This window comes from Dasypus novemcinctus, chromosome 13 (genome assembly GCF_030445035.2).
Source record: "Dasypus novemcinctus isolate mDasNov1 chromosome 13, mDasNov1.1.hap2, whole genome shotgun sequence".
NCBI lineage: Eukaryota > Metazoa > Chordata > Mammalia > Cingulata > Dasypodidae > Dasypus > Dasypus novemcinctus.
Window position 1 is genome coordinate 65,563,457 of NC_080685.1, and position 21,078 is coordinate 65,584,534.

General features: G+C 34.6%; 1 protein-coding gene across 2 annotated transcripts in view; it reads right to left on the reverse strand.

Annotated features, from left to right (window-relative positions):
- EDEM3 (ER degradation enhancing alpha-mannosidase like protein 3) overlaps positions 1–21,078 on the reverse strand; it is an 83,563-nt gene that overhangs the window by 59,392 nt on the left and 3,093 nt on the right. For both annotated transcript variants that reach the window (XM_058274855.2, XM_058274854.2), the window contains exons 2-4: positions 16,507–16,552; positions 867–967; positions 346–385 (exon numbers count right to left, since the gene is read on the reverse strand). In XM_058274855.2, coding sequence (XP_058130838.1) covers positions 346–385; positions 867–967; positions 16,507–16,552 — 187 coding nt within the window. The remainder of the gene's footprint in view (positions 1–345; positions 386–866; positions 968–16,506; positions 16,553–21,078) is intronic.

Here is a 21,078-nt window from a genome sequence, read left to right on the forward strand (position 1 = left end):
AGATTCTAATTTAACAATTTCAGTATCATAGTGGCATGTCATTTTGGAATATCAATGACAATTTTTAAAATTACTTTCTTCCAATAGGCTCAACATCTTGTCCAAAGGGAAAAGCCTAACTTACTAATTCCTGATTAAGTTGCCAGCACATAAACTGACTTTCCTATCAATTATTTGATTATCTCCATTATTCTAGATACTCCAATTGACAGTATCAACTCTTGAGGATATGAAAGATTTATTCAGACGCAAAGACCATGACATCTTAAATTCTAAAGGTGTCTTAATATATTATTATGCATATTGTGAAATTTATAAAATAAATATAAGAAGAATCAAACCTACCACAAGAGTGTCCAAAGAATCAATCAGTGTCAGGGAAAATCTAAGAAACAAGTATTTGGAAATACAATGAGAAACATTAGAGTTCTAAGCATTTTACCCATGAAAGTATTAGCAGACTTATCTATATCTTCCTGACCGATACTATTAAGCAGTACAATACACTGAAAAAGCACCAATCTGAAAAGCCTTAACATTACATTTATGTTCAGCATATCTACATTATCTTTCCAAATGAACAAATATAGTCATTAGCTTTCTTTTTAAAGCAAATGAAAATTTTAAAGCATCAACACCTTGTAATGTGTTAATATCCGGTTTAACAACTAGCTCAACTTTTCATGGAGGTAAACTTTTTAAAAAAGATGACAGAAGGGAACAAAGGAGCTTAATGTAATACTTTAAAAATCTTTAAAATTTAGCCAATCCTCAGAAACTATAATCCTGAGATTATAAACTGCCTCCAAAGAGTCTAAGACTTGGGCACTTTTAGATGCCATGCGAGTCCTTGTATAAATACTCACTTTCCCAAGGCATCATCGACATCACCCCGACTTGGCTCCTGGCCTCGAACACGACCTCGACAGGTTAGGGGCATGAGTTCATCTGCTGGGTAAGCATGTTCCTGCAAGGAAAACCTTAATGAGTCTCTAAGAAAAATAAGACCAAGCACACAGCATTTAGAGATTACAACCTTTTCACAGTCAAAAAACAAAAGGGAAACTAATTAAGATTTGCATTATCCTTAGTCTGTGGGATCTTTTTTTCCCTTTAATTACAAGTATAATACATGCTTGATAAAAAGTAAATACAAGAAAATAATTTTTAAAGCTGATAATCTGCTTCCCCTCTCCTGCAACTCACTTAACAGAGATAACTACTATTAAAATTAGATTTATCCTTCCAGATTTTTCCATATACTGCATTAGAGAAACCCAGTATAACTTAAATATTAAGGTATTGTACTGCACCTTACAATGTTAAAAAAATTTCAAAGTGACTCTTGCTCACAAGCGCATAGTTACAGATTTAACATTAACCAAATTTAGCTACACCAAAAATATAACTATGTACTTCCTCACTTGTTATCTATACTTGCATCCCTTTGTCCCTTATCTGTATCTTTATCCGTTTATCTGCACCTTCACATCCGTACCACTCCCCTCCATCCTTATCACCTCAAAATTGCCTGACCCCAGCTACCATGTGTATTTTACTAATAACTGAAAAAAAGTAAAAACTATTTTTTCTGGATCTTCCTTTGGAATGTCAAGCTGGTAATTAAATTTGTTTCAAGAAGTATAAAAGCTACAAGAATTCCCTTAAGGAAGAGGTTCATTTTGAGATTGTACATCCCTGGTCTCTCGATGGCCAATAAAAAGTCTCTTTCCTTCCTAGCCTATTTTGGTCTTTTCTGCCGCACCAAGCTAAACCCAGCCAAAGAGCCCCCCGGCCCCGCTTCAATACAAGTCATACAAATACATGTACATACATAAATTTAAAATTTTATTTCTAGAAATGCTTATGCCATCCATATTGTTCTAAAATTTGTTTACTTAACAAATCACAGGGTTTTCCCCCCATAGGATATCACAGATGTTCTTTACTCCTTATAGCTGTAAAGCAACAACTTAGTATTAACTAGTATTTACTAAGCACTTACGCTCTAAGCACTGTCCTATGTACTTCAGTTCATTTAATTCACAAAACAACATTCTAGGTAAGTTCAATTATCTCCATTTTACAGTTGAGAAAAACTGAAGCCCAGAGAAGTCAGGTGAATAGCCTAGGTCATACAGCTAGTAAATGATGGATCCTGAATTCAAATCCAGGCAACTTGACTCCAGAGCTCACACCACTAACAGTACCTGTTCCTCATGGTTTTCCATATCATAAACATCCTAAAATTTATTTATTCCTCTATTGATGACCATGTGGGTTGATTTCAATTTTTCACTATATATACAAATGCTACAAACGTCCATGCGCACATATCTTTTGCACATATACTAGTATTTTTGTGGACTAGATCCCTAGGAATAGACCCTCTGGGTCAAAGATATTATGCTTAGTTTTTGAAAGATGCTACCAGACTGAGCACACCAATTTACACTCTACTTTCACTAACAGAGGAGATAATCAGTGGTTTAAATTTTACCAATCTCCTGAATTTAAAAAAAAAGGGGAGGGAGGAAGGATCTCAAATTATATTATTAAAGAGGATAAACATCTTTTTGTATTAGCCATTGATGTTTCCTTTGTGAAATGTTTATACCTTTTGTCCATTTTTCTATTAGTTGCCTTATTGGCCAAAAGGGTCTCCTTATAGATTACTTTTGTTATATTTATACATATATATTATAAATATTTTTCTCCTGTCTTTTGTTTGGCTTTTCACCTTAGGTTTTAGATATGCAGTTAAAATCTATCAGTGGATAATGGATTTCAGGATTGCTTAAGAAAAGCCATGCTGAACCTCTGATATGGCAGTCCTATGATTTTATTTATGTTTAAATATTTACTCCATTTGGAATCGATTATGATGATGTGAAATAGCGATTTAGTGGTGTTTGTTTCCCCAAAATTTGAGCCAATTCTCTAAATACCACTTTGAATACTACATACTTTCTCCAATTGTTTGAAATACCAGCTTTAACATTTGAAAACTATCTGCATACACACATTTCTGTAGTCTTCATTCTGTTCTCCAGACCTACTGGCCTATTCCTGCTCCAATACCACATTATCTTAATTATTTCATCTTTACAACATATTTTGCTACTTGGTAGGGCAATGCTATCCTCCCCAGTTGTTTTTCTTAAACATTTTCTTAACTACTTTCCCAAATTTATTCTTCTGGGTAACCTAAAAGTTTCCTTAAAATTCCATTGAAATTGGAATTGGAAAAGCCTACTTTAGGGAGAATCGACATCTTTACCAATTGAGTTTTCCTACCTAGGAATATAGCATATCACTATATTAACTTGGCTCTTCTTTCATGCATTCGTTTAAGTTTCACAGTTTTCTTCCTGTAAGTCTCACATTTTTAATATTTATTACCATACTACTAGATACTTTAGAGTCTATGTTACTTTTATGAATAGGATTTTTTTTTAAAGAATGATCGTGACAGCATTTCCAGTCTAGATGGTGATGAATCACCACCTTTCTTACAAACACAGTGAAAGGCTGAATATATTTAAGTTATTTTTAATACATAGCTGAGCTTGAGAGAGCAAGAAAAGAATTTTTCAAGTACTAAAGGAAAGTAGTGGATTATAGGAAAAGAAGCTGCAGTGAGACAACATGGGTACTAGGAATAAAGACAAGCTTCAGCAGATGTTACCTTAAAGTCAAAGTCTATGGGTGTTGATGCAGAACTAGGCTCTTTAGGAGAGGATCTTGTTTCACCATTCTACCAACTGGTCCCTGATCTTAACAGAAAAGGAAAATAACAGAAGACAGACAGAAAAACCTGTCGAACTTTGTATTTTCTTCACCAGGAGAGAGTCCCTAACAGATTCCTCTAAAATTAACAAATTATGATTATGAGAGACATTTAGAGATTAAAATCATTGTGCCAATTAAGTTTCAACTTTAAACAACATTTACTGATTCCCTACCATGAATAATAATAGGATTAACACACTCATACTTTTTCTCATACCATTTAGGATCTTTGCAAGTTAAGTTATTACAGGCAGTCTCCCTTTGCATGATTTTGCTATGCACGAGTTTCAACAGCCATAATTTAATTAAGCAACACCAGTCCTCCAATAACACAGTTCAAATTTCAGTTACCATGTGTTGGGACTGAATCATACACCCCCAAAAGACATGTTCTTAAACACAATCTGCATTCCTCTGGGAGTGAATCCTTGTAAATAGGACCTTTTTGAGATGCTATTAATTGGTCACACCAAGTGGAATGAGGGTGGGTTCTTAATACATATTACTGGAAGCCTTATAAAGAGAGGAAATTTGGATACAGTGAGTCAGTAGAAAGCAGAAAGCAGAAGCCAGGAGGAGTTGGAAGTCAAGGAAACCAAAAGAGCAGACTTCAGAGAGACCACCATGTGAAATCCTGAATCCTGACATCACAAGAACGCTACCAACTCCACGACAAAGCATGGCCTTGCTGACATCTTGATTTTGAACTTCTAGGCTTCAAAACTGTGAGTCAGTAAATGCGTGTTGTTTAAGCCAACCCAGTGTGTGGTGTTTGTCATAGCAGCCTTGGCAAACTAGGACACCAAGATATAGTAACTGTGAATAATTGCGGAAAGTACAAACTTTGGTGCTACCTCTTCAATCCACAAATCGATGCATAAATAACAGATGTTCATGATGATTGGTGACTTTTTTTTTTTAAAGATTTTATTTATTTCTCTCCCCTTTCCACCCCCCCCCCCCTTGTCTGCTCTCTGTGTCCATTCACTGTGTATTCTTCTGTGTCTGCGTGCATTATCCGGCAGCACTGGGAAACTGCGTCTCTTTTTTGTTGTTGCATCATCTTGCTATGTCAGCTCTCCATGTGTGTGGAGCCACACCTGAGTGGGCTGCACTTTTTTTTCACATGGAGTGGCTCTCCTTGCAGGGCACGCTCCTTGCGCATGGGGCACCCTTACGCAAGAGCACCTCTGCGTGGCACGGCACTCCTTGCACATGGCAGTACTGCACATGGGCCAGCTTATCACACGGGTCAGGAGGCCCTGGCAATCAAACCCTGGACCTTCCATAAGGTAGATGGACATTCTATCAGTTGAGCCACATCTGCTTCCCGGTGATCAGTGATTAATCCCTGTGCATCTGTTATTCAGTTCACACACAGACAGCAAAGACTGTAATAGCGTTGCCTTCTTGTCTCCCAGTGATATACCTACATGGCAATTCACATTAGTGAATAACTGAAAGAAGGAACTAGCCAAAAAAAATGAAAGTCCAACAAAGAAACAAAAAGCAGTAACACTGGAAGTGAAATTTGAATGAAATGTAAAGGGTTTCCATGGTAGATGAAGGTTGTGGTTAATAGTATATAACTATGAGAATGTTATTCTTTTATAAAGTGTTAAGAATATGGTGATAACAGGAATATTACAAATAATGTAACTTATGGATGATAGTTAACAGTAATAGTGTAATATTTTTGCAGCAGTGGCAAAGAAGATAATACATCAATTCTAAGGGAGGGACAGCATTAGGGGGGTATAAAGGGGGTATGGGATTTTTCCTTCTGGGGTAATTAAAATGCTCTAAAATTGAGGTGATTACAGCACAACTCTGTGATGACAATGAGAGCCACTGAGCGTACACTTTGAATGGATTCTACAAAGAATGGGACTGTATAACACAGTGAATCCTATGGTGGAAGACGGACTGTGGTTAACAGAACTAATATGAGAACGTTCTCTCATGAACTATAATAAATATATAACACCAAAACAGTGTATTAACAATTGGGTGGGTTGGAGGTAAAATACAAAAAATGTAAGATATGGGCTATAGTCAGTAGTAACATTTTGACAATGCTCCTTCATAGTTTGTAACAAATGTTTCACAACAATGTAAGGCATTGGTGGTGAGTGATGCATGAGTGCCCTGTATGATGATATGCATGTTTGTTTCATAGGTTCACAACTTTTACTATATACTTATTGCTTATGTATGTTCTTGTATGAATGATATACTTCAATAAAATTTTTTTTAATGTAAATGGTGTTATAGAAGAAATAGATAATGGGTATACTGACACTACCACCATCCAAGAGACTCCAGATATGCAGCAAGAAACTTAATGGAGGTGAAATTATCAACATAAATGGTAAAAGTAGAAGTGATGTAAAGGATAAAGATGTCCCAGAAGAAATGAAGCATGTGAAAACTTTCCCACTGAAGGAATTCTCAGAGATATTTCAAGACATTGAAAGTACAAAGAACAGAACATTGAAAGCTGATCCAAATTTAGTAAGGATTACAATTCACCAAAGCATAGAAAAGATGCTCACTCCATCTTAACTCATACAATAAGGAAGGCATTGTTTAAATGTGTCATAAATTTTTTTACAAAGAAATAAAGTACTTTAATTCTCAATGTTTCTAATATGTTGAATTACAGTATACTAGTTTTACTATTTTTTCATTTCCCCATACATTTATTAATATAACCAATAGCAAGAGGGTTTCAATGTTTTGACACAGATTTTTGAAGTCACAGAACAATCCCAATTTCTCCCATTAATTAAGATCACTTTGCACTGTTTTAGCTTGCAAGATCATTTTCACAGTCCTACTCTACCATGCAAAGCCTGCGCGGCCTATAGTTTTCTATTATCAACATTTTTAACTTACATTCGTCTGTAAACTAATTCCCAGTTGCTGTCATTAGTACTCTTCTTAAACAGAGTCAATGTGCACAACTTTTCTATGATTTTTTCACTCCTGAGTTTATAATTTTATTCACCTTTGGTTGCCTAGACTTTGTCCTCAGCTAGTTTTTGTTTGTTTTACAGGAGGGGTCAGGGCTATTGTATTTCTTTTCTCTTGCCTCATACTGAGAGGAACAACCTGACTAGTTTAAGAAGTACTTGAGACAAACTTTCTTCCCCTCAGACAATTGAGGATAATCGTCTACACCCTTCTTTTATCTACTGGATATTGTATGGGCAGTTTCTAAAACTAAGCTGATATTTTGTGCCTTGCATATAACTTGATTTTACTACTTGTTAGCCCATCTGAGTCTTGCTTAATTCTTGAAATGGAGCAAAAATAATCCTGATTACTTATTCTACTCTATTCTACTGCTTCTCACTAAACTCAATTATCTGGATCCCAAACTCATAGCAACATTAGTAGCAGAAAAACAGAATAGAGACCAGGAATGCTAAAGCCTTGGCCAACTATATTATAATAAAGAATTTGGCTGGTCTTTGGAATTTCCCATGATATAAGTGTCTTTGTCGCCACTTTTTATCAGCTCAACCTCAGTCTTCAGGGGAAGAGAGAGGGCTAGGATTGAGTTCAACAACATGGGCATTGATTACACCAATCATGCTTACATAATGAAACCCTATATAAAAACTCTGAACATTCAAAACTCCTGTGAGCTTCCATGATTGTTAAACCATGATATGTCCTGACACCCTGTAGCGAGGACACACACAAGCTTGCTTTTGAGACCCTCCCAGATCTGGCCCTGTGGCTTTCTTCTTCTGCCTTCTTTCTTCTTCCTTTTACTATAATAAAACTATAATCCTAAAAAGGGGCTTTTAGCAAGTTCTGTGAATTCTAGCAGATTATCAAACCCAAGGGGATGGTAGGAAATCCCAAACTTGTAGCCAGTCGGTCAGAAGTGTTTGATGGGCCTAGGCCCCTGAAATTGGAACTAATGCCTGAAGGGCAGGCAATCTTGTAGATCTCCCTTAACCTTTGGAGTAAGAACTGAATTGAACAGAGTTGCTGTTGGAAGTGTTTGTAGTTACTGCAGTCATTTATACCAAAAGAAAAGACAAAAAATAATCAGTTAAAAAGCAGGCTAAACAATAAAAAATGCACTGAAAATTACAACCCTTCAGGTATTTAGAAAAGTTCAGTGCTCTATAATGACCCATTTCCTGAGGACAATATCCCAAGCAATAAATGTTGTGATGTAATGAGAATCCACATACAACTGCTGAATTCTGTATTCAATACTTAGTCATTTTAACATTACATATAATTTGTCAGCATAAATTCATAATTACTTTTTCAAGTGTTGATTTCAAAAAAACTGATGTCCCAGAATACTCATGTTATTCCTTTAGTTTAATATCTAACACATTTAGCAATATTTAGAAGTAACTCAAGAAAAGCAATATTTTTTAAAGTTGCTCATATGTTCTTAAAGAATAAGGGATCATTCAAATGTTAATTTGGTTGTAAAAACTTCCTTACTATTTAAACCACTACTTTGAAAGCTTCATACTACTATTAAAGTTTGAAAATACAAACACTTCTGTCTCAAATTAAATATGAAATTCAAACCCTGACCTTTTCCAGATTAGAAAAAATATTAATAGCAATTGCAAACCAGAATAACCAAATAAGGAAGTTTTGAACCAGGTATAAAAATAATTTTTGTCTCCTTGTTTCAAGACTAAAGATTAAAAAGAAAAAACAAAAAACCGTAGCTTATTCTTCAGGTTAACCACAAAGCAAACCACAGTCCTTTTGCATAAATCCAGAGCAATGCATACGTGGCAAACAGTCTTATTAGGCCTCAAGGTTTTGGCTTTCAGTAATACTTCCTCTTCATCAACTACTACAACTAGGAAGAAGGGATTCCAATTGATGAGATTCAGAGCCACTAAAACATTTAACAAATTATCACTCAGAAACGAAACTCCAGTGATAGAAGAACATATGCCTATCTAAAAGCAAAAGAACAAAACCAAAAGAAAACAAAAATAGTAGACTCTCCACATCAGACTCTAAATATACTGAGGATTTGAGATGCTATAACCCCACTCTAACTAATAAAGTCAAAGCAGCATTAAAAATTGACTTTTTAGTAAAACCACTTACAGAACTAGGCAAGTGGAAGATCTTTATTCAACTAAAAACAATGCTAAAGCAAAAGCATTAATTAGAAAAAGTGAGTTATTGAAAATACAAATCTACTTAATTTCCAATAAAGTTATATTCATTTTAAAATGTTTTATTCCAGATCCTTATTGTTAAATACTTCCCTCCTTGAAGCAGATATTTCTTCCTAAAATAAAACTTAAAAGAATTTCTTTATGTGATACTTAATAAATCATCTATCATATACTAACAGCATATGCTAATTACTGATTGAAACTGAGCAATTTATTCCCTCAAGTCTAACTTTCCTATTCCCTTTTGTTGACCATTCATAATAACTCAGCAAGTCAATTTCAGATTTAAGATCCCATTCATCTAAATTATTAAACTGTTGTATTCACTTTCTACACTGAATTTTTATTGTTCTTTTAGGTGGCATATTTTATGGAATATTTTTCAGCACTGAGGAGTAAAGTAACGAAACTGCAACTGTCTCACAGATTTTAAATTAATCACCACAAAGTAGAGTGTTAGCATACTTTAAATTTGTACTAAAAGTTAGATGACAACAAAGTTTCTAAATTCTTCAGTATATCTTAATCAATTTGCTTTTGGTAAGTGAAAAAAAACTGAACTTGTGAAATAATGTTATATTAAATAACAGTTATGATGAAATATATCCTCTTATGTTAACAGAGAAAGTTAATCTCAAAAGATGCAGAAAAAGTTCAACAAAAATCATACCCTTCCATGATGAAAATTCTCAGTAATCTTGGAAGAGAAGGGAACTTAATCTGATAAATAGCACCTATGAAAAAACAGTTAAAATCATACTTCACAGTAAAAGACAAATTGCTTTCTCCCCAAGATTAGGAAAAGGGCAAGAATCTCACTATTCAACATAATATGGGAAGTTCTAGCCATTGAAATAAGGCAAGAAAGAAATAAAAGAATGTAGACTGGAAAAGAACAAATAAAACTCTATAGATGACATGATGGTCCCTGTGGAAAATTCTAAGGAATCTAGAAAATAAAAGCTACAAGAAATAATAGCTGGGTTTAGCAAGTTTACAGGATGTAAAGGCAATATTATATCTATTATATTTCTATATAACAGCAACAGTGAATTAGAAATTAAAATTTGAGAAACCTTGATTTACAATAGTATCAAATGTGAAATATTTAAAGATAAATTTAACAAAAAATGTGCAAGACCCATACACTGAAAACTACAACACATTTTTGAGAGACATTAAATAAGGCCTTAATAAAATGACTGACATATAATGTTCATGGATTGGAAGACTCAATATTGTTAAGTCAAATTTCAAATTGATCTATAGATTCCCCACCACGCCAATCAAAAGCTCAGTGGGCTTTTTGTAAAACCTAAGAATGTGATTCTAAACTTTACACCGAAATGCAAAAAGAAAAACAAAGTTGAAAGACTTACACTGCCTGATCTCAAGACTTATTATAAAGCTACAGAAATCAAAACAGTGTGATATTAGTGTAAAAACTGATATTTAGATTAATGGATCAGAATAAAGAATCTAGAAACAGACCCATACGTAGATGGTTAACTCATTTTTTCACACAAGTCTCAAAGTATTAATAATTCAAAGGAGAAAGAATATTATTTTCAACATATGGTGCTAGAATAATTGGTTAGCCTCACAGAAGGAAAAAAAGATAAACACTTCAAATGATATATGTGATGGTTAGGCTAATGTATCAACTCAGCCAATTAATGATAGCCATTTGTCTGGTCAAGCAAGCACTGGGTTAACTGTAATACAAGGGCATTTTATGGACTTTAATCACCAGTGAATTGACTGCATAAATGGCTGATTACATCTACAATCAATTAAGGAGACTGCCATCAGCAATGAGTGACATCTTACCCAATCAGTTGAAGGCCTTAAAAGGGGAAGTAATTTCAGCAGAGAGAATTCCCATCTCTACTTCAACAGACAGCATCTCTTGGGAACTCATTAAGGACCTGCATCAGAGCCCCTGGTTTGCAGCCTGCCTTGCATAATTTGGACTTGTACATCCCCAAGGTCGCTTGAGTTTTATAAAATCGCATGCTATTTACAGATATTTCTTGTCAGTTCTGTTTCCCTAGAGAACCCTAATACAATATATAAAAATTAACTCAAAATTGATCATTGATTTAGATGAACAAGCCAAAGCTATAAAAACAACTAGAAGAAAACAATATTTTAAGTCTCTGTGACCTTGGGAAAAGCAAATATACTTTAAGTAGAATATTAAAAGCACAAAGTATAAAAATCTTTATGCTTCGCAAAGACACTCAAGAAAATTAAAAGGCCATCCATTGACTGGGGAAAAATAAATGCAAAACATATATGTGGTAAAGAACTGATACTCAGAACATTTAAATTCTTTCCACATATAGTAGGTTGAATCAGGTACCTCAACAAACATGTTTAATTTTAATCTGCATTCCTGTGGGTGTGAACACATTGTAAGATCTCTCAAAGCCTTTATTTTAGTTAAGGTGTGACCCAACTGAATGACTACAGATCTTAATCCAAATTCCTGGAAGCTTTATAAAGAGAAAGCCACAGATAGAAGGTGGAAGTCTGTGGGAAACCAGGAGAGAAAAGAAAGGACATCACCAAGAACCCCAAGAATTGTCAGTCAGCAATGGAATGCTAACAACACCAGGGGAATGCATAGTCATGCCAACACTTTGATTTGAGCTTCCAGCCTCTAATACTATAAGCCAATAAATGCTTATTGTTTATAACTAACCGTGTGGCACTTGTCATAGCTATATAGTAAACTAAGACACTATACTCAAGTATAACAAGACAAATGACCTGATTTTAAAATAGGCAAAATAACTGAACAGACACGTCACAGAAAAAGACAAATAGCAAAAAATAGCACATGGAGGTTTCCAACACCATTAGTCATCAGGAAAATGAAACTAGTATCACAATTTAACACCACTTCATACCAACTAGAATGGCTAAAATTAAAAAGACTGAAAATACCAAGTGTTCAAGAGAACGTAAGAGTAATTACAACTTGTATGCATTGCTGGTGGAGAGTATAAAATGTTACAAGCCACCTCAGAAAACTTTGGCAGTTTCTTATAAAGTAAAACTTATACTTACCATATGGCTCAGCTATGCCATTCCTAGATGGGAAATATATAAAAACATATGTCCATACAAAAGTTTCTACTCACATGGTCATAGCAGCTTTATTCATTAATAGCCAAAATCCAGAAACAAGCCAAATGTTCATCAACTATTGAATGGATAAAAAAAATTGTGTTCTATCGATTCAATTGAATAATACTAAGCAACAAATAGAAGCAAACTACAGATCCTTCAAACAATATGGATAAATCTCTAAAGCATTATGCTGAATGAAAACAAAAACTAAACCAAAGGACTATATAATGTATGATGGTATTTATATGAAATCTCAGAAAAGGGAAAATTCTTAGTGACAGAAAGCAGATAAATGTTTGCTAGGGCTTGCAGGTGGGTAGAAGGGATTGACTACAAAGTGATATGAGGAAACTTTGAGGGGTAATGGAAACGGTCTTATATCATGACTATGGTGATGGTTAAAAAACTGTATACATTTGTCAAAATTCAGAATCACACTTAGAATTGGAATATTATTGTCTATAAATTATACTTCATTAAAGCTGATTAAACAAAAAGATATGGTCCTACTGAGTTAAAATCTTGTTTAGAATATCAGGATCTGATTAGAAGAACATGAAAAAAGGGTAATAAAAAATTTCTTATGTAATTTTGGTAGGGTTTTAGAATATTCTTAGAAGAGGCCAAGGAAGAAGAGGTTAACACAAAGTAGTCCCACAATGGTCTATGCAAAAAGTCAAATACAAATTTTTATCTTTCCTCTCACCAGTCACCATTATCACTTCTAAACTACTTTATTTAGGATTATTCTTTTTAATGAGCAAACTACTAAAAAGAAACATTAAGGAAAGAAAAGAACATTACTAGGAAAACTTACAGAACTCTAGAAATCCACAAGGGAATTATATTTTAAAACAGTTCCTTTACTTTGAATGATGGAGACCCATCTACTGTTTCTCTGAACTGTGCTGTCACAAAATCCAGCTTAAAAGTGGTCATTTCTACTAAAGAAAATTGTGCTTACCAACTCCTTTCTAGTTGATTTGTAATGTACTGGGTTCTATGAAAGTAATTTTTGCTTACTAGTATAACAATTTAATTGAGCTGTATATAATACACAGGGGGAAAAAGGGAGACAAAGATCAGATCATAGAGCTCAGATACAAAGAAAGTCCTGAATTAAAAGCGGCCCAAATGCATGTCATTTTGTCATCTAAATTAATCAGCAAACCTAACTCAGTACAAACAATCAAAACACACAAATAATTACTCTAAAGTGGTTGTGGTATGATGTTAAACAAGGTCACAGGAATTACCAAAATAAACATCAAATTTCATACTACTTGGGAAAAGAGAAAGCCATCTGTGGATGAACTGTGCACTCTGGGGCTAGAGATTTATCAAACAGCGTTGTTAAAATGTTAATAGTTATGCCAACAATTGATAAAACCAGAAAATTCCTGAATGTAACTCCAGAGGGCAGAGATGTAGTAATCTACCTAAAACTAGCAGGGCAGTATTATGAAGAAATAGCATTTACAGTTCTGGAGGGTCAAAAAAAATAAAATAAAATAAAAGGGTACATGCCCAGAACAGGGGGAAAAAAAAAAGCATCTGCTTTAAAGAACTCCTAGGTACAATCTGGGAAAGAAGTTCTGAGGAGGGCAATTTCAATCTCAGGCAAAGAATCCAAAGTAACAATAGTAGTGAGAAAAGAAGTAGTAGTAAACTCATAGATGGGTGAAAGAGAGAGAGATAGAGAAACAGAGATAAACATAGAGCGTATACTATTTGCCAAACACCCGGTGTAAGAACTTTAATTATAATAACCTGTATAATCCTTACAACAAACCATTATTTCCATTTTACAGAGGAGGAGACAGGCTCCAGAAGACTGGGTAACTTCCCACTGTAACCCAGTTGTAGATGGCAAGCCAAGAGAATCATATTCAGGCTGCTCTGCTCCATTTCCAGAGGTTTTGTTCTTAATCATATTCTATTACTTATCTTTGGAAATACCTTTGGTGGGAACCAAGAAGGTTAAAAGGGACTGTTCTAATTTTAACTAGACTGGAAAGTAGTATTACAAACAACTAGTGAGAAATAAGGAAAAACCTTTTAAATTTATTAAAAGTCTACTTGGTGCCGTGCCAGGTATTTTATATTTTAGCACAGCAGGCAGCTGACTACAACAAAGTAAACAGATTTATAGAGCCCAGAGACACCATAAAACCTGAATTTTTAAAGAATTTTATTACATGATTTCTTCGAATTTAAAATACAAAGCTATGTCATAATAATCAAAAGCAAAAAATAAAATATAAACCATTTTATTTAACCACCCGAAAATTCAATTGGTTTCTTTTTCAAAAATTATGTAATAGGCATTTATGTACCTGACATGAGGGTACAGGACATATAAAGATGAATTTTTAAAAAAAGAAATGTTCTCTGCCCTCAAAAATCTTAAAGTCTACAATAACCTCTTGTAATTATCCCTATTTTACAGAGGAAGGCACAGTTCATGGGAATTTAATGATCTGTTTAGAGTGTAAGCTAGTAAATATAGTAGAGAAAAGATTTGAACTCAAATTCGTCAAACTCTAACCTATACACTTTTATTCTACAGCAAGATAATAGTGTTTCTGAGTATAGAAACTAGAAATTTTTTTTCTAGTGACTTTAAATAACAAATACAATGTACTTGAACACTCTTTAATATTTTAGAACTGCGATGTGTTTGTTCAGAACTTGAAAAGAGGAAGTGTGAATTCTAGACTAAATCTTGGGTTACAAACCTCACATATTAATAGTTTAAGCAAAACACAAGTACAAGTGCACTGCAAGAGTTATTCAGGTTGTAAAATAGCTGGACATTTTAAAATATTTGTTACAGTGGACTCCAGATGGATATTGCCAGACTGGAAAAAATGGAAGGGGATGTTAATTCCAGAGGTTCTTTGGAGTTGAAATCTCTCTCCTTCACATCTCCTAGACAGCTGTAGCACAAAGTTATCCAGTTAGATTGCAATCGGTACTGAACCAAGAAGTCTTCTGAAGTCCTCAGTACCACCCTACAAAACATTAAATGTATTCTGTAGAAGGAAAAAATATATTTCCGTAACTTTCTTCTGTTTACTTTATAAGGGATAAGATCATAAAGATGATAAAGATACTGCACTTTATAATGAAAGGATACTACTCACAGAAAGATGTATTGAACTGATCCAGCTAGGTACAATTTTATTCAACTTTGGGACCAAAAGTATGCATTTATAACAAAGGTTTGAGGGTGTCATGGGGACTTGGCCATCTCAAAACCATTAGCTTAGGTTTGCTAAATTACCCACAACTAATTAACCAAGGATAAACAATTTTGAAAGAAATATTAAGGGAATGGCTGAGATTTCAAGAAATCATGTAAAACTCAATTAAAAATTCAGCTAAAAATACCCAAAACTTTGCCACCAAGCTCTAAAAACATTTATTAAAACCTCGAATTATTACCAAAAAAAACTTTAATATGTGCTCTTAACTGTACAATATATGTGCTCTTAACTGTACAATATAAATGGAACAAGGACTATCAAATATAAAGCATGTTTAAAAATACAAAATTGCATAAAGTGTACTTACTTAAATGTTCTTAAAGGTAATAATGACATATGAAGATGTTGGTTTACATATAATGAAAAACGTATTCACAGAATCAGATGGAAAATACTTAAAGCAGAATAAATTAGTTTTCTGCAAGACTTTTCCCAACCATACTTTACGGGTTGTGATCATAAAAGAAAATCTGTTGACATGTTTTAAAATGCAAAAATAAGGTTATAAAAAGTAATTCTCAAGATAAGTTGATTAAACTCTTTTCAACTTTACATAAATTTTCATGTAAAACTTTCTTTTGAACTCTAATTTGCTTGTTATATTAAGTGAGCACAAAACATTTTAGAATCATATGGATCAGCATTTCTAAAATGCAAAATATATTCAATTCAGAATTCATTACAAGGACATAATTTGGACAGGAGCTGGGTGAGCTTATCTTTTCTAAGAAACAGTTTTCTTCACAGAATGTATAAAGTAATATTTTAAGCAGTTGAATTTTAAATTAAGAGAATAATTTCTCTTAAGGCCAGAGAAAGCACCTTGTTGATTTTTACATCCACAATATCTGGCTCTATAAAGCATTCAATAAAAACTGTTTATAGCTTCAAAGGAAATTTTAAATATCAAGTTTCATAATCTAATTTCAATTTATTCTTACCTATTCATTAAACTGGTTCCCTAAGAACCTTTATCAAGAATACTGTTAGCCTATGTTCATCCTGTGGTTCCTGGAGTTAAGACTTCCTTTTTAAAAAATGCTATTCAGGTTTCAAAATTCCAAACTGACTGTGTTACAGGGCAGCCCATATAAATGATACGTAAAGATAAGCTTTCTACTTACCATATAGTTACCATAAGCATGATCAAACATTTCCAGTACTTGATTCCTAATTTTAAAAGAGCAGAAACAGGAAAAAGTTAAGTACATTCTCTTTATTTTCTTTTGAAAAGTAATGTTTCCTCATAAAAATACACCAACAAAAAATAAAAGAAAAATTTAGTTAGAAGGGAACAGAATCAGGAGGTACATCAGTGCTAGTAGACAAGCTTTCATGAATTCACCAGAATTAGGCCAAACTTGTATTGTACTATTCCTAGTAATTTATGTAAATTTACCTTATAGTTTTTTTAATAGAAAATTCATCAGTGATGCATGCCATGCACAGCTTATACTATATGTTCCACCAAAAGAGAAAATATGCATGTGCATACTTCGTTATGAAATAACAACACTTTATCAAGCATCTGCCTTTCCCCCTTCAAATTTAATAAAATCACTATTCCCTAGTAAAGTACACATTTGTTTAAATATGACATATTTTATTATGACCTCATAGCTCCTCTAAAAAAATGTGCAAAAATCAAATAAAAAGTATTCGTCACTAAAATGGGAGAAGAAAAAAGAATGCACAAAAACAAATTAGTATGTTTTGGCCACCTCTGTTTCTCAAAATCCCCAACACTCCTGTCTAAACTAGAGATTTCTGATCCCCAAACCAGATTCACTAAGTAAGAATCTCTAAGGCTGAGACCAAGGAATTAACCTTTCGATTATGTATTTTCAAGTTTGGGGGCTTGAGTGGTATAGAAAAAGCTACAAAAGTTAATGTTATGGCCAGACAAGGACAAATCTCTCAATAATTAGCAAAGGAAAAGTAGCTTAATAATCTTGCATTAAATCTTACTATTTCCAAATTTCCAATAACTAATGACAAAAATAAATGAAAGTGCCTGTATTAGTAAGCCAAAGGGGTACTAATGCAAAATACCAGAAACTGATTGGTTTTTATAAAGGGTATTTATTTGGGGTAGGAGCTTAAAGATACCAGGCCATAAAGCATAAGTTACTTCCTTCACCAAAGTCTATTTTCACATGTTGGAGCGAGGTGGCTGCTGACATCTGTGAGGGTTCAGGCTTCCTGGGTTCCTCTGGGCTCTCAGCTCCTCTGTTTTCTCCACAAGGTCAGCTTTAGACTATGAGGCTCTCTAGGCTTTGCCTCTCTCTACAAGGTCAGCTATAGACTATCAGGCGAACTGCTCTGTCTCTCTCTCTGGGGCTACAGCTTCAGCATTAAACTCCAACATCAAAACTCCAAAATTAAAAGCCTCCAAACGCTGTCTTTTGCTGTGCCTTTTATCAGTGAGTCCCCACCCACCGTGGGTGACCCTAATGATGTGACCCAATCAAACCCCTAATCGTAACTTAATCACACCCAGGTACAGACCAGATTACAAACATAATCCAATACCTATTTTTGGAATTCATAACTACATAAAACTGCTACGGTGTTCAAGAAAACATTTTTTATTTTGCCTCATGGCATATTACAATCATTTTTTTAAACTGTAATTGTGGATGACTAAATACTGATGATAATAAAACTAGCAGACAGAAAACACCTAATTTTCAGATCACTGCTGTACAGATATCAAGCCAAACACAAAATGTGAACTGAATAAATTAAATCCTGACTTTTCATGAATATTAATCATTTAAAAACACCTAATCACTAAAAACAATATCTTACCATCAATTTGCAAAAACATTAATTTTCATGTGTTTATATGTAGTATAAACTATGGATCAAGTTACCTCAGAATACTATAGAAGTATGCTAGGGAATCTCTAAATTTATTTTACTGCAGATGATTTAAAAATCTCTCAAATTAGCTGCATAAGCCAAACAAAGGTTTAAATGTCCCTTTCAAGTACTGATATCAAAAGAAATATGAAAACTCTTCTTTTTCCTTCTCTAATGAAACGAATACAAGATTACAGCCAACTAGTATAAATTCCTGTAATTGGTAAGGGTAGTGCCTAGACATGTATATTACAAATGACATAAGCTTTAACTTGCTAACCAAACTTTGTATTCAATTTTCAAGATGAGTACATACAAAAACACACAATTCTCCAATCCTTATATTCATTGAGTATACAATCAGCACATTTCCCAACACATACATCAAAATGGAAGTATTTAATATCCAGTTGCTCTCATTCAGACTTAGATGTAAGTCCTTGCGAAGACAAATCTAAATGCAGAATGGTTGGGCTCCCCTTCTGGGGAGTCTTCCTATGTTCTCAGAGAAGGGCAGGAGTCTCTCAAGACCATAGGCAGTGCCTAATAGGGGAGGACAGGCCAATATGTCAAGCCCTCAATGTTGTCCCAAGTAACTATGAATCTTGTTCTTAAAGTAATGAAGCTTGGTGGTTGCTGTGGGTCCTGAGGGAAAGGGAAGGAAGGAATGGAATAGACGGAACATGGGGCATTTGGGGGGCACTGGAATTTTTCTACATGATCTTGCAGTGATGGATACAGGCCATGTTAAATTTTGTCAAAATTATAAAAGTGCATGGTCCAAAATGTAAACCATAATGTAAAACATTGACCATGGTTCGTAGCAATGTTCCGATATTTGTACCTCAATTGTAACAAATGTACCACCCACATGTAAAATGTTAATAGGGAAAAGTGGAAAAGGGGGAGAATGTTAGGTATATGGGAATCCCCTATATTCTGCATGTGATTCTTCTGTAACCTAAAGCTTCTTTGAAGATAAAATGAAAAAAAAAAAAAAGGAAGAAAATGTCACTGTACACACAAGATGAGAGCTCTTACAGTGATGAAACACATAATGCCAAAATTTATTTTTTATTTTTTTACTATTTCAAATTCTAATTTTGTAAATTTTTTCATTTTAAAAGCTATTATTTCATTTTCTTATTAATTTTATTATTTTGTTGGCTTCATTTTTTAATAAGTTTGGGATCACAGAACAGTTACAACTGTGGCAGGGAAGGATCACTGGTGTGGGGTGTCAGTGATGGGGGATGCATGGTGAACCTGGGGCATACCTATAAGACATATGAAAAAGTTCATGGGTTCATGGGGCATTGTCACGATGGGGGAGGTCCACACAATACAGAAAGAATATCCAATTCCCATCCTGGGAGTTCTGCAACATTCTCTAATGGAACAGCAAGAATCCCCCGAGTACAGGGGGATTTACAGGCCCTTGATATTGATGACTATACTTATGAACCTTTTCTTTGGAAATTGAAACTTAGCCTGGTATTCTAGATTGCCTAAGAGTTACCTCCTGAGAGCCTCCTTGTAGCTCAAATGTGGCCTCTAACTGCATACAAGAATATACAAATATATTATCTTCCCCCCAGCATGGGGCATGCCTCCTAGGGATGAGCCTCCCAGGCACCAAGGGATTACTATCAAGCACCAACTAGCAATGCACCTGGGAAAAGACTTGACCAAAAGGAGGAAAGGGTAACAACAAGTGAGTTTATATGGATAAGAGACTTCAAAATGAGTTGGGAGTTCATTCCAGAGGTTACATTTATGCACATCTCAGCAGGATCTCATTGACTGCCAAATTAGACACTACCTCAAATAGCAAGGCCTCCTGAGGGCTCTGGAGACATCCAGACACTTTAGCAGGGCTGACAGCTCAGGAGTTTGGTCCCCTGTCAGTAGACCTTACTTTGGAATTTATGCTCCCCAATGTGACAGAGATGGACTCAGTTGTGGTTTCCCTACACATGGCTATTCTGCCCCTTATAGCTGAACCTATAGTTAGTACTAGAGTTGATAGGTTTATGTCCAAGAGACTTAAATCTTTGGGCTTTCCATGTGCCAGCCAGGCCCTAAACCTCAACAGAGTTGCAACACCTACTCTCCAGTTCACTGGACTCACTCAGGACAACTAACAAGGAAATGATGACGGACAACGACCATCCCAATGAAGAGAGAGCGCCTACAAGTGCAAGCAAGAAAGGCCCATCCATCTGCCTCATGGGATCTAAGCCCCCTCTCAATTAGAGGCAGAGTGAGCATTACCATTCCAGAATCCTCAGGATTGGGGAATGAACCAGAGTAGACTTACTGTTATTCTACTATAGACTTGTTATTCTAGCAATGGACGAACTTTTATCATTGATGTGGAAGCAGTGGCCACTGGCAGTTCTGAAGGAAGAGAGAGGGGAAAAATAGGTGTAATATGGGGGCATTTTTGGGACACTAAAACTGCCCTGACTGACACTGCAATGACAGATACCAGTCATTATATATCTTGTCATAATTTACTAAATCGTGTGGGAGAGAGTTTAAACTATAATGTAAACTATAATCCACACTTAGTGGCAGGGCTCAAATATGTATTCATCAGTTGTAAGAAGTATATCACACTAATGAAGGATGTTGTTAATGTGAGGAAGTATGGGAGGGGTAGCGAGTGGGGCATAGGGGAATCCCCTACATTTTTGTCAATCATTTAATGTAATCAAAGTATCTTTTAACAACAATTTCAAAAATTAAAAAACATTAAAAAAATAAGTGCAGAATGGTAGCATAATTACTATATTATATAGGGAAAAAAGTATTTCCATAAAGCTTAA